This window comes from Cervus canadensis, chromosome 17, assembly GCF_019320065.1.
Source record: "Cervus canadensis isolate Bull #8, Minnesota chromosome 17, ASM1932006v1, whole genome shotgun sequence".
Lineage (NCBI taxonomy): Eukaryota > Metazoa > Chordata > Mammalia > Artiodactyla > Cervidae > Cervus > Cervus canadensis.
This window is the reverse complement of record NC_057402.1, coordinates 26651960-26664780: the sequence shown is the minus strand read 5'-3', so window position 1 is coordinate 26664780 and position 12821 is coordinate 26651960. Positions and strand designations below refer to the sequence as shown.

The 12821-nt window shown below is 37.1% G+C and overlaps 1 protein-coding gene and 1 non-coding gene across 4 annotated transcripts in view; one reads left to right on the top strand and one right to left on the bottom strand.

The window, feature by feature from the left end:
* Positions 1-12821, top strand: part of NUBPL (nucleotide binding protein like) — a 229357-nt gene that overhangs the window by 83033 nt on the left and 133503 nt on the right. For 2 of the 3 annotated variants that reach the window (XM_043490248.1, XM_043490250.1), the window contains exons 5-6: positions 6090-6129; positions 6224-6314. In XM_043490248.1, the coding sequence (XP_043346183.1) occupies positions 6090-6129; positions 6224-6314 (131 nt within the window). The remainder of the gene's footprint in view (positions 1-6089; positions 6130-6223; positions 6315-12821) is intronic. The other variant, XM_043490249.1, reaches the window with a different exon arrangement.
* TRNAG-UCC lies at positions 5972-6044 on the bottom strand. The gene has a single exon. It is a non-coding gene; the product is annotated as a tRNA-Gly (tRNA).

Below are 12821 nucleotides of genomic sequence, written 5' to 3'. Positions count from 1 at the left end.
GAACAGACAAGAGAATAGTGGTTGACTTGCTGTGCCAGATAAGAGGACTTACTGTAAAGCTGAGCTATATATATAAGAGGACTTACTGTAAAGCTGAGCTATATACATACGAGGGCTTACTATAAAGCTGAGCCATATGCCATGTTTGGTGTGGATTCAAGGATAGACAGATAAACAACTAGAACTGAATAGGTAGTCCAGAAACAGACTTATACATATATGGAAACCTGATTTATGACAAGGCTAGCACTGCAGATTATTGATGATGGGACAGTTTATTATCCACATGAAAATAAAAAAGTGAATCCTCACAGTACACACCAAAATTAATTTTAGATGGCTTAATGACTGAGATGGCTCAGATGGTAAAGCATCTGCCTGCGATGTGGGAGACCCAGGTTCAACACTGGGTTGGGAAGATCCCCTAGAGAAGGAAATGGCAACCCACTCCAGTACTTTTGCCTGGAAAATCCCATGGACGGAGGAGCCTGGTGGGCTACAGTTCATGGGGTTGCGGAGTCGGACACGACTGAGCGACTTCACTTGCACTAGTGACTTAGATGTGAAATTCAAAGCCGTGGAGGTTCAGAAGATAATATGAGACTGTCTCAATGACTGTATTACTAAAGGCTTTCTTAAAGAAGACCCAAAAAGGATAGAGTATAATAGAAAAAAATCAGTTAGTTTGATTACATAAAAAGAACTTCTGTTATTCAAAAGACATTATAAAGGATTCAACAGAGCCTAGTTCAAGATGATGAACTCAAATACCTAGTGCATTTGATTAATGAATTTGATACTTGTGCAACTGGAAAATAGTTTAGGAACAAGTAGCTAATAAATACATAGAAAATGAAGGAAACACATATACACATTCTGCACAAAGATCTTATCAGTTCAGAGAGACAAAGGAAAAATAATATTGTGTGCTGTATTGCTCAGCTGTTACTAACATTTACATGATTTATATAATAAAAATTGTGTGATATAATTGCATTGGGAAGATGGGTGCATAAAAAGTGTGTCAGTGTTTGTGGAAAAGAGCTAAATAATATGTCATAACTAAAAACTGTCAGACTTTTGGTTTGGTAGATTAGCTAATTGTATAGTATCAATATTAATTTTCTGGTTGTGACTAACTGCACTATGGTTATATAAATTATTAACATTAGGGAAAGCTAGGTGAAGGGCATATGAGGACTTTGGCTATATTTGTAGCTTTCTGTAAGTGTAGGATTAATTAATCATAAGAAGTTTAAAAAGTCAGTTAATTAACCATCTATATGTCTTTGCAGAAATGTTTGTTTAGGTGGGTGGGGTGAATTGAAAAAGTAGCATTGAGACATAAATTACCATATGTAATCTAGATAGCCAGTGGGTATTCACTATATGATGCAGAGAGTTCATACCCGGTGCTCTGTGACCGCCTAGAGCTGGTGGGGTGGGTTGGCAGGTGGAAGGGGAGGTTCAAGAGGGAGGGGACGTATGTATACCTGTGGTACGGCAGAAACCAGTACAGTGTTGTAAAGCAATTACCCTCCAACCAAAAATAAATAAAATAAATTAGAAAACAAGAAACAGCAACAACAAAAAAGTTAAGAGTTCTTGGCTCTGGAGAGTAATAGAGAGTTGGGGATTATTGACATTTAGTAATAATTTTTATTGTACTACTTGACTCTTTAATCATTATGCATATGTTATTGAAGAAAACAGAAAGTAGAATGAAATTCAAAGCAGAATGAAAGAAAGTTGTTACTCTGAAAATGTAACTTGGATGCTTTGGAAAGAATTGATGAAGTTATGTGGGAAAGAGTCCTATTACCAAATTAGCTATGGGGAAGATTGAGCTTGTTAGTTTAGTCAGAAGTTATAGAGGGAAGCTGTAAAGAAATATATGCATTCTTAAACATTTTAGCTTGGAACAGTAAAATGCATTCTTATTCACCATTCTTTTAATGAAGGGCCATAGCTTTTTCTTTGTGTGAAGTAAAGTCGCTCAGTTGTGTCCGACTCCTTGCGACCCCATGGACTATACAGTTCATGGAATTCTCCAGGCCAGAATACTGGAGTGGGTAGCCTTTCCCTTCTCCAGGGAATCTTCCCAACCCAGGAATCGAACCCAGGTCTCCCATATTGCAGGCGGATTCTTTACCAGCTGAGCTATCAGGGAAGCCCTTTTCTTTGTGTAGGGATCCAATAAATAGAGTTCAGTAATGGATTTCTTATATAAACCATGCCTATATGTTTTATACATTATTTTAAATTTCAACCTCTTTAAAGAGGAGAAAGAACTGAAGACTATATGATAAAATCTGAAAATGTAATTCTGCTAGATTTTTATGATTTTGTCCTAAACTTTTAGCCCAGTACTTGTCTAAGGTATATAAGGTAAGAGGGCTTCTTATATACTTTGTTATGGTGAAGAAGTAGTATATGGTAGCAAGAATGACTGAAGGCATGACTGCACAGATGGTTTGATAAAAGAAACTATATAATATTCTTTTGCCACATGAAGTGTATTTTCTTTGTTTTGTTGTGAGCATAAGTAGTACATTGGTTTTCTCTTGGGATTAATACAATTTCTTGTCTCAGAGAGTCAAGTTTTTTTTTTTTCTTTCTTTTATTGTGGTAAAAAACACATAACTTAAAATTTACCCTCTTAACCATTTTTAAGTGTACGTTGTTCAGTCACTCCGTCGTGTCCGACTCTGTGACCCTATCGACTGCAGCACGCCAGGCTTCCCTGTCCGTCTTCATGTCCCGGAGCTTGCTCAAACTCATGTCCGTTGAGTCGGTGATGCCATCCAGCCATCTCGTCCTCTGTCATCCCCTTCTCCTCCTGCCTTCAATCTTTCCCAGCATCAGGGTCTTTTCCAATGAGTCAGCTCTTCGCATCAGGTGGCCAAAGTATTGGAGCTTCAGCTTCAGTATCCGTCCTTCCAGTGAATTTTCAGGACTGATTTCCTTTAGGATGGACTGGTTGGATCTCCTTGCAGTCCAAGGGACTTTCAAGAGTCTTCTCTAACACTGCAATTCAGTGATATTAAATATATTTATAATATTGTTCAACCATCACCACCAACTATCTCCATAGTTCTTTTCATCTTGTAAAACTGAAACACTCTGCCCATTAAACAGTAGCTCTCTATTACCACTTCCCCATGCCTTTGTCAACCATCATTCTACTTTCTATCATTTCGACTACTTTCAGTATCTCGTTTAAGAGGAATCATACAGTATTTCTCTTTTTTGTGGCAAACTTACTTTACTCAGCATAATGTTCTCATGATTCATCCTTGTTGTAGCATATGTCAGAATTTTCTTCCTTTTTTGAGGCTGAATAATATTCCATTGTATACCTATAGCACATTTAGCTTATCCATTCATTCATTAATGGGCACTTGGTTTGTTTCCACATTTTAACTATTGTGAATACTGTTGCTATGAACACAAATGTACAAAAATCTCTTCAGGACACTGAGTCCCTGCTTTTAATTCTTTTTGGGTATATACTAGGAAGTAGAATTCCTGGATTGTATGGTAATTCTATTTTAATTTTTTGAGGAACTCATATTATTTTCTGTAGCATTTCCATTTTACATTCCTGTGAATAGTGCACAAGCGTTCCCATTTGTCTGTATTCTTGCCAATTGTTGTTATTTCCTGTAGGTTTTTATTTTTTATATTTTGATTGCAGCCATTCTAATACTGTGAGGTGATCTCTCATTGTAATTTTGATTCACATTTTAATAACAGTCAGTGATGTTGAACATTTTTTCATGTGTTTATTGTCCGTTTGTAGATCTTCCTTGAAGAAATGTCTATTCACTTCCTTTGCCTATTTTTGAATTTTGTTGTTTTATTGAGTTTTAAGAATTTTCTCTATGTTCTGGGTATTAGTCTCTATAAAATAAATGATTTACAAATATTTTGTCCCATTTTGTGGATTGCCTTTTCGCCCTGTTGATATTTTCTCCTGATGCACAACATTTACAAACTTTCATGAACTACAGTTTGTCTGTTGTTTCTTTTGTCGCCCTTGTTGGGTGTTGTATCCAAGAAAGCCTCACCAAATTCAATGGCATGAAACTCTTGCCCTGTGTTTTCTAAGAGCTTTATAATTAATAGCTCTTCCATTTAGGGCTTTGACCCATTTTGAGTTCATTTTTTGTGTTAGGTAATGGTCCAACTTCATTCTTTTGCATTTGGATGTCCCAATTTTCGCAGCTTTTCCCCCATTGAATGATTTTGGTCTCCTTGTGAAAAAATCGTTTGACTATATAAGTGAGAGTATATTTTTGGAGTCTCTATTCTATTCCATTGGTTTATATGTCTGCCTTTATGCCAGTACCCCACTGTTTTGATTGCTGTAGCTGTGTAGTAAGCTTTGAAATAAGGAAGTATCAGTCCTCAAGCTGTGTTCTTCTTTTTCAAGATTGATTTTCGTATTGGGGATCCCTTGAGATTCCATCTGAATATTAGGATGGATTTATTTCTGCAAAAAATGTTAAAGGCATTTTGATAAGGATTGCATTGAATCTGTAGGTGACTTTGGGTAATATTGCCATCTTAATGTTAAGTCTTCCAGCTGATGAACATGGGATGTGTTTTTATTTTTGTCTTCTTTAATTTCTTTCAGCAATATTTTATAGTTTTAATTTAACAAGTCTTTTATCTCCTTGATTAAGTTAATTCCAAAGTATTTATTCTTTTTGATGCTGTTATAAATGGGATTTTCATAATTTCCTTTTTAAATTGTTACGTGTATAAGAAATAATGTGATTTTTTAATTTTAACTTTGGGTCTTCTACTAGATTTACTTATTAGCTCCAATAGTTTTCTTTGTGGAATCTTTAGGGTCTTATATATAAGATCATAATATCTGTGAAATGAGGAGACTTTACTTCCTCCTTTGCAGTTTGGATGCTATTTATTTCTTTGTCTTGCCTCATTGCTCTGGCTGTAACTTTCAGTATTATGTTGAGTAGTAGTGGCAAAAGTGGGCATCCTTGTCTTACTCCTGATCCTAGAGGAGAAACATTCAGTCTTGTATTCTTGAGTACTATGTTGCTTTGGGTTTTTCACATTTGGCTTGTATTATGTTGAGATTTGAAGTAAGAAATTGATGGACAGAATTACTTATTGAGGCTATTTTTTAGAACACCTGAAAATTATAGATGAAGTGTTTCTGAAACTATATCACACCTGTTTTTAGATGTTGCATCTGTTGGGTGTGTTAGTTGTATGCTTGGTATGATGTTTGCAAATTGAGGTGTATTAATTTACCAGTAGCAATATGAGTAGTTTTGTTGTTTTTCAGTTGCTAAGTCCTGTCTGACTCTTCGGGACCCCATGGACTGCAGCACACCAGGCTTTCCTGTCCTTCACTCTCTCCTAGAGTTTGCTCAGACTCATGTCCATCGAGTCAGTGATGCCATCCAGCTATCTCATCCTGTCACTTCATTCTTCTCCTGCCCTCAATCTTTCCCAACATCAGGGTATTTTCTAATGAGTCAGCTCTTCACATCAAGTGGCCAAAGTATTGGAGCTTCATCTTCAGCGTCAGTCCTTCCAGTGAATATTCAGGGTTGATTTCCTTTAAGATTGACTGGTTTGATCTTACAGTCCATAGGACCCTCAAGAGTCTTCTTCAGCACCACAGTTGAAAGTATCAATTCTTTGGCACCCAGCGTTCTTTATGGTTCAACTCTCACATCCATTCATGACTGCTGGAAAAACCATAGCTTTGACTATACGGACCTTTGTCAGCACAGTGATGTCTCTGCTTTTTAATACACTGTCTAGGTTCATCATAGCTTTTCTTCCAATAGCTTAGTTATATTTTTAACTTGACACTGTTTGATGATTATATTTATGTATAGTGACTTACTCTTCTTTTTTTTTTTTTAAATATATATTTTATTTATTTATTTGACTTCATGAGGTCTTAGTTACAGCACATGGGATCTTGTTCCCTGACCAGGGTTTGAACCCAGGCCCCCTGCATTGGAAGCACAGAGTCCTAGCCACTGAACCACCAGGGAAGTCTGTGACTTACTCTTCTAAAAGATGTTTTTTTTCTATTTCAGGCAACTTAATGCGGCCTCTTTTGAATTATGGTATTGCTTGGTGAGCATATTTTTTTTTTTTACTTTATGTTAGTTTTCAGAATAATATTGATTACCTTATGTAATTTAGTTGTATTTTTGGTTTCCTTCTGCAGCATGTCCATGGGCTTCCTGGTTGAAGAGACTGCCCCCCTTGTTTGGAGAGGTCTTATGGTAATGTCAGCCATTGAGAAACTGTTGAGGCAGGTAATAAAATTGCTTTAAGTAGAATTTTATTATGGGTACACTGTGGTAAATATTTGCTGACTGAGGGGTCATTAAAGTTTCCAGTCATGTTTGAGGTGTTTTGCAAAAGAATCCAGTTGATAGACTGAGTTTATAATGAGTTATGTGGCGCCAAGACCAAATTCCACTGTCATGTGGTTGAATCTTTCCCATTGCTTATTAGTGCTAATCTCTAATGTCTTATTTTATATTGTTCTGTTTCTCTCTTCAGACTCTGTTGAGTCTGCAGTACAATGAGGATGTCTATTTTATAAGTAATCTGTCTTCTTTAGATTTATGGTTAATTTCATTGTGGCCATATTGAGTTACAAGGGCATTGTAGAAATTCCTCAAATGTAGAAAAAATTATTTAAACCACCGTGTTTATGATTTAAAATTGCTTCAGAAGAAAATGAAATTTTATTTTACTCTGAGTACATATGGCTATATATTTATATATATAGTAACTGTCCAATCAACTTTAATTTATCCTTAAGGAAGAGAACATTTGATTGGATTATCTAAAAATATCAGATGGGCTCTATGTTATTTATAGAAATAAATTTCATTTTTTTCTTAGTTGCTGTATATTTATAGTTAATTATCTTCTAGGTTATAAGTATTTTGCATTTTCTCCACTGACTCACAACAGTTACCCCTTATTTATTCACGTTTTACTTTAGGTCAGGCACCATGCCATAGGTTAACAGTTCTAATCATAGGTACTCCTATATTAATTTCCAGTTGTTAAAGTAAGTAGATATTTCTTGAACTCTGAAACTCTTCTTTTCCCCTGTAACATCTTGTCTTATTTTTCTGCTACTTGAGTTCTGATAAATTTGCTTTCTGATCTTTGTTCCCAGAAACTTTCTATTTTCCCAGCACATTTAAGTCTCTTGGCTACATTTCTTTCTCTTTTACACTCAGATCCCATAGTTGGTTATTTCAGTTATACTCCTAACAACATCCTGTCCATTCTGTGATCTTGACCTTTATTTTTGTGGATTAAACCAGCTTTTTTTTTTTTTTCCCTTTAAGGAAATTTTAAAACAATTTTTATTCAGTTTATAATTAGCGTCAATGAAAATTTGGAAACACAGAAGGAGAATTCTGATTTAATATTGTTGACTGATAAAAAAGTACAACCTATAAGTTGAGAATTATGTTTTATTTGGTGGGCAAAACTGAGGACTTAATCCTGGGATGCAATCTCTCAGATAACTCTAAGTGACTGCTTCGAAGTGGTAAGGGAGTGTTGTAGCCACGCGTTCTGGGAAACAAACTCTCTCAGAAGGACAATGCAGTTAGTGAAGTGCAGTTTATTATTACACTGGTGGGCCCAAGGCAGAGTCTTCTCTTAGCCAAGGACCCCAACCAGCATTTGTGAAAATCTTTTATACCCCGTGTGTATGTGTCCGAACCCACCACCCCAAATTCCTTGGGAGTTACATAAACTAAGGAAGGGTAAATACAATCCCAATAACCCCATCATTCATGTGCCATGTGCTCAGACAGTTAAACAATTAGCCATTAATCAGTAAGCACGAGGTTACACTCCAATAGGTACAGAAAAATTTATGGCCTGTCTGGAGGAAGGGGTGATTAGTGTATGTTCTCTTAGGCGATGAGTAACCTGGATATGATCTTCAAGATTCCCCTGTCCGGAGGGAGACTTATCCTTCTGTTGTCGTTTCCATAGACACTAAACACAGAGTGCAGAGTCCATTGGAGAGGTGGCCGAGCATGATCAGCATGAACAGGCCTGAGATGGAGTCCAGGCCCTATGAATTCCTTCTTCAGGAGGAGCCAAGATATATGAGTTTTTGCAGCAAAGTTTTCCAGGTAGTCAGAACGTCAAAAGATTACCGTTAATTTGGGGAGAATGGATACATGTATATTTATGGCTTAGTTCCTTTGCTGTCCACCTGAAACTCTTTCAACACTGTTAATTGGCTATACTCCAGTATAAAATACAAAAGTTAAAAAAAATTACTATTACTAAGGAAAACCACATATCTCAAGTTAAGGAATTTAGTGCTTGTTTATGTACAGGAAGATGCAAGAGTTTGGGCTCACTGAAGTCATCCCTCAGTTATCTGGGGCCCTCCGTTCTCTGCGGCCAGTATCCTGTGTTTTCTACTTCTGAGCTTGCTCAGGGTGCACCGTCCGGGTGGCTGCAGCAGCTGACAGACTGCTAGATGACAGGCATTCTGTTTCTATCCTGAGTTCCCTCAGGGCTAACTGTCAGGGAGCCTACCAGGCAATGGCTTGAAGGCTGCAAATCCTTTGTTTACTGATATGGCAGGCAACATTTTTCCATTGTCATTATCAGCTTTCCCCCTCCTATGTTAGGGTTAGAAATCTCAACAGGAAATGATTCAGAATTCCTCTTAAAGCTTTATGGATGGCCACAAGAAGGTGGAAATTCTTCCACTTTCCACAGTAATCAGACACTTAGAGATTCAAGTCAGTGAGAAGAGACACAGAACTACAGGCCAAAGGTTGGTGTTCTGAGGAGCATGCTTTGTGAAAATACAATAACTGGTTAGATGCTCTGTGCAGGAGACACAGGAGACTCAGGTTTGATCGCTGGGTTGGGAAGATCCTCTCGAAAAGGAAATGGCAACCACTCCAGTATTCTTACCTGAAAAATCCCATGGACAGAGGAGCCTTGAAGGCTACAGTCAGCAATAAATTTCCTTCATTTCTTAATGCTCTATATAGCAGTGAATTGTGGAGGGTACCTGGTTCATTGGCCAACTAAAAAAAAAATTGAATATAACACATGTACAGAATATAGCATGTATACATGTACATAATGGTCCAGATAGATGGTTTATCCCAAAGAGAAAATACCTTTATATTCATCACTTAGGACAAAATAAATAGAATACCACTGTTTCAGATGCTCTTCTCTTGTCTCATCCCAGATACTAATTTGTGGGGAGATGATAAGTACTTGTGGTCAGTCTGCCATCTTGAGCTAAAATCTGTTTTAAAAGTTCTTTTTCCTTTCTTTCAATGTTTTACTGAGTTAAACTTACAGATATAGTAGGATGAACATATCTTATGTATGGAGTTCAATGATTTTTTGATAAACATATATAACTATGTAACCACACCCCAGTCAAGATAGAGAACATTTTTATCCCCCCCTAGAAAGTTTCCTTGGGCTCCCTTAGGCCATCACTGTTGTGATTTCTGTCACTCTAAGTGAGTTTTGTGTGTTCTTATACTTCATATAAGGGAACCTTATAGTATAATTCCCTTTTGCATCTCATTTGTTTTTCTTAGCCTAACGCTTTAAAAATCATCCTTGTAGCATGTATCAGTAGCTGAGGCCTTTTTATTGCTGAGTAGTAATTCCCTCGCATGAATATAACCCAATTTTGTTTATTTATTCTTCTGATGATAGACAATTGTGTAGTCTCCAGTTTTTGGCTATTATAAATAATGCTGCTGTAAATACTTATACAAGTATTCGTAAAGATTCCAATTGTTTCACATCTTTTTTTGTGTGTGTTATCATTCTCTTCACTGGTGTCTGTAAAAATGCTGTCTTCTGATGGTTTCAGTTTGTGCTTCCCTGATGGTCAGTGATGTTAAGCCCCTTTTTATGTGCATGTTAAGATATTGCTGTATCTTCTTTCATAAAGTGTATGTTCAAGTCCTTCACTTTTTTTGGCTCATTTCTCTTCTTACAATTGAGTATTCTGGCTATGAGTCCATTGTCAGATACATATATTGGGAATATTTCTCCCAGTCTGTGGCTTGCCTTTTGATGAGCTGAAGTTTTAAATTTTCATGAAATCCAATTTATCAAAAAATTATGTTTAATGCTTAGTGCTGCTTGTGTCCTCTGTAGGAAATCTTTGCCTGTCTACCCCAAGGTTGTAGAGATATTTTTGTATATTTCTTTTCTCTTAAAATTTATAGGTCTGGCTTGTTTATATTAATTTTCATGTGTGAAGTGAGATAATGATCAAAGTTTATATTTTTCGTTGTTATGTGATAACAGGAAATACATTTATTCTTTGTCCTTTGGTTCTGACACAAAGCTCCCTAAACCCTTAGAATTTCCTGAGTGGTAGATTTGTCCTTTGTCTTTCGTAAGGAGCCCCTTGTTGACCACGCCAGCTGGTTCATGCTAGGGAGATGTCTTAGGGTGGAATCTCTAGATAGCCTCAGATGGGACTGGTCACCAGAAGACCAAGTATTTAGAGAGTTAGAATTTTCCACCTCACCTGCCTACCTCTGGGAAGGGGATGTGGGGTGGATTGCAGATTAAACACTGTAAAAACTCTTGAACAAGATTTGATGAGCTTCTGGGTTGTAAAACACATCCATGTGCTGGGTGGGTTGTATACCCTAGCTCCATGGGGACAGAAGGTGCTCAGAGCCCTTCTGAACCTTGCCCTGTGTACTTACCACCTCTTCATCTGCCCTTTCATCTGTATCCTATACCCTTTATAATAAACTGGGAAATGTAAGTAAACATTTCTCTGAGTTCTGTGAGCTGCTCAAGTACAATACAGGCACACCTAAGATATTTTAAGTTTGGTTCCAGACCAGTACAATGAAGAGAGTATCACAATAAAGCCATTACACAAATTTTTTTGTTTCCCAGTGCACAAAGAGTTGTGTTTCATTGTACTTTAGTCTGTTAAGTATACAGTAGCATTATGTCTAAAAAAAATTATACATATCTTAATTAAGAAATACTTTATTGCTGGAAAGCATTAACCATCATCTGAGCCTTCAGCAAGTCATAATCTTTTTACAATAGTGACATCAAAGGTCAGTGATCACAGGTCACAGTGACAAATACAGTAATAATGAAAAAGTTTGAAATACTGTAAAGATTACCAAAATGTGATGTAGAGACACAAAGTGAGTAAATGCTCGTGTGGAAAAAGGATCCTGGTAGACTTGCTTGATGCAGGTTTGCCACATACCTTCAATTTGTAAAAAATGCAGTATCTGTGAAGCATAATAAAATGAGACATGCTTGTAACTGAACTTAAGGAGAGGGATCTTGAGAACCTCTGATTAATAGCCAGTTAGCCCAAAAGCACATGTAACAGCCTGGATTTGTGATTGGCATCTGAATTGGGTGCAGTCTTGTGGGACTAAGCCCTTAGTATGGAATCTAATGCTATCTCCAGGTAGATAGTGTCAGAGTTAACTTAATTGCTTGGTGGTATTGGAAAATACACATTATAATAGTTTATCTAATTTTTCTAGCATTATTTGTTTAGAAGACTTCCCTTTCCCCATTGAATTGACTTGATACATTAGACAAAAATCAATTAAGTTTTGTATAGGGGTCTATCTCTGGACACTGTTGTGTTCCAGTAATAGTTGAATCCTTACAGTAAAACTATATTGTCTTAATGATTGTAGCTCTTTAGAAGGCTTATTAATATCAGAAAGTGAGAGTCCCCCAACTTTGTTCTTTCTTAGGATTACTTTGACTACTTTAGGTTTTTTCACATTTCCAAATAATTTTCTTACTCAGCTTATCAGTTTTGTGGAAAAGCATATTACTGTTTTCATTAGGATTTGTTGTTCTTCAGCTGCTAAGTCGTGTCCAACTCTTTGTGACCCAGTGGACTGCAGCACACCAGGCTCCTCTGTCCTCCTTTATCCCCTGGAGTTTGCTCAAATTTATGTCCATTGAGTTGATGATGCTGTCTAACTGGGTCGGTGATGCTGTCTAACCCTTTCATCCTCTGCCACCCCCTTTTGCCTTTAATCTTTCCCAGCATCAAGGTCTTTCCCAATGACCCAGCTCTTCCTAATCAGGTAGCCAAAGTGTTGGAGCTTCAGCTTCAGCATCATTCTTCTAATAAGTATTCAGGGTTGATTTCCTTTAAGATTGACTGGTTTGATTACCTTGCAGTCCGTGGTACTCCAAAAGCATCAGTTCTTTGGTGCTCACCCTTCTTTATGGTCCAATTCTCACATCCGTACGTGACTACTGGAAAAACCAGAGCTTTGACTATATGGACCTTTGTTGGCAAAGTGATATATCTGATTTTTAATATGCTATCTAGGTTTGTCATAGCTTTGCTTCCAAGGAGCAAGTGTCTTTTAATTTCATGGCTGCAGTCAACATCCACAGTGTTTTTGGAGCCCAAGAAAATAAAATCTGTCACTGCTTCCACTTTTTCCACTTCTATTTGCTATGAAGTGATGGGACCAGATGCCATATCTTAAGTTTTTTGAATGTGGAGTTTTAAGCCAGCTTTTTCAGTCTCTTCTTTCACCCTCATCAAGAGGCTCTTTAGTTCCTCTTCAATTTCTGTCTTTAGAGTGGTATCATCTGCATATCTGAGGTTGTTGATATTTCTTCCGGCAGTGTTGACTTCAAGTTGTGGTTCGTCCCACCTGGCGTTCACACGATGTACTCTGCATGTAAGTTAGATAAGCAGGATGACAGTATACAGCCTTGTGGTGCTCCTTGCTCAATTTTGAACCCTCCGTTGT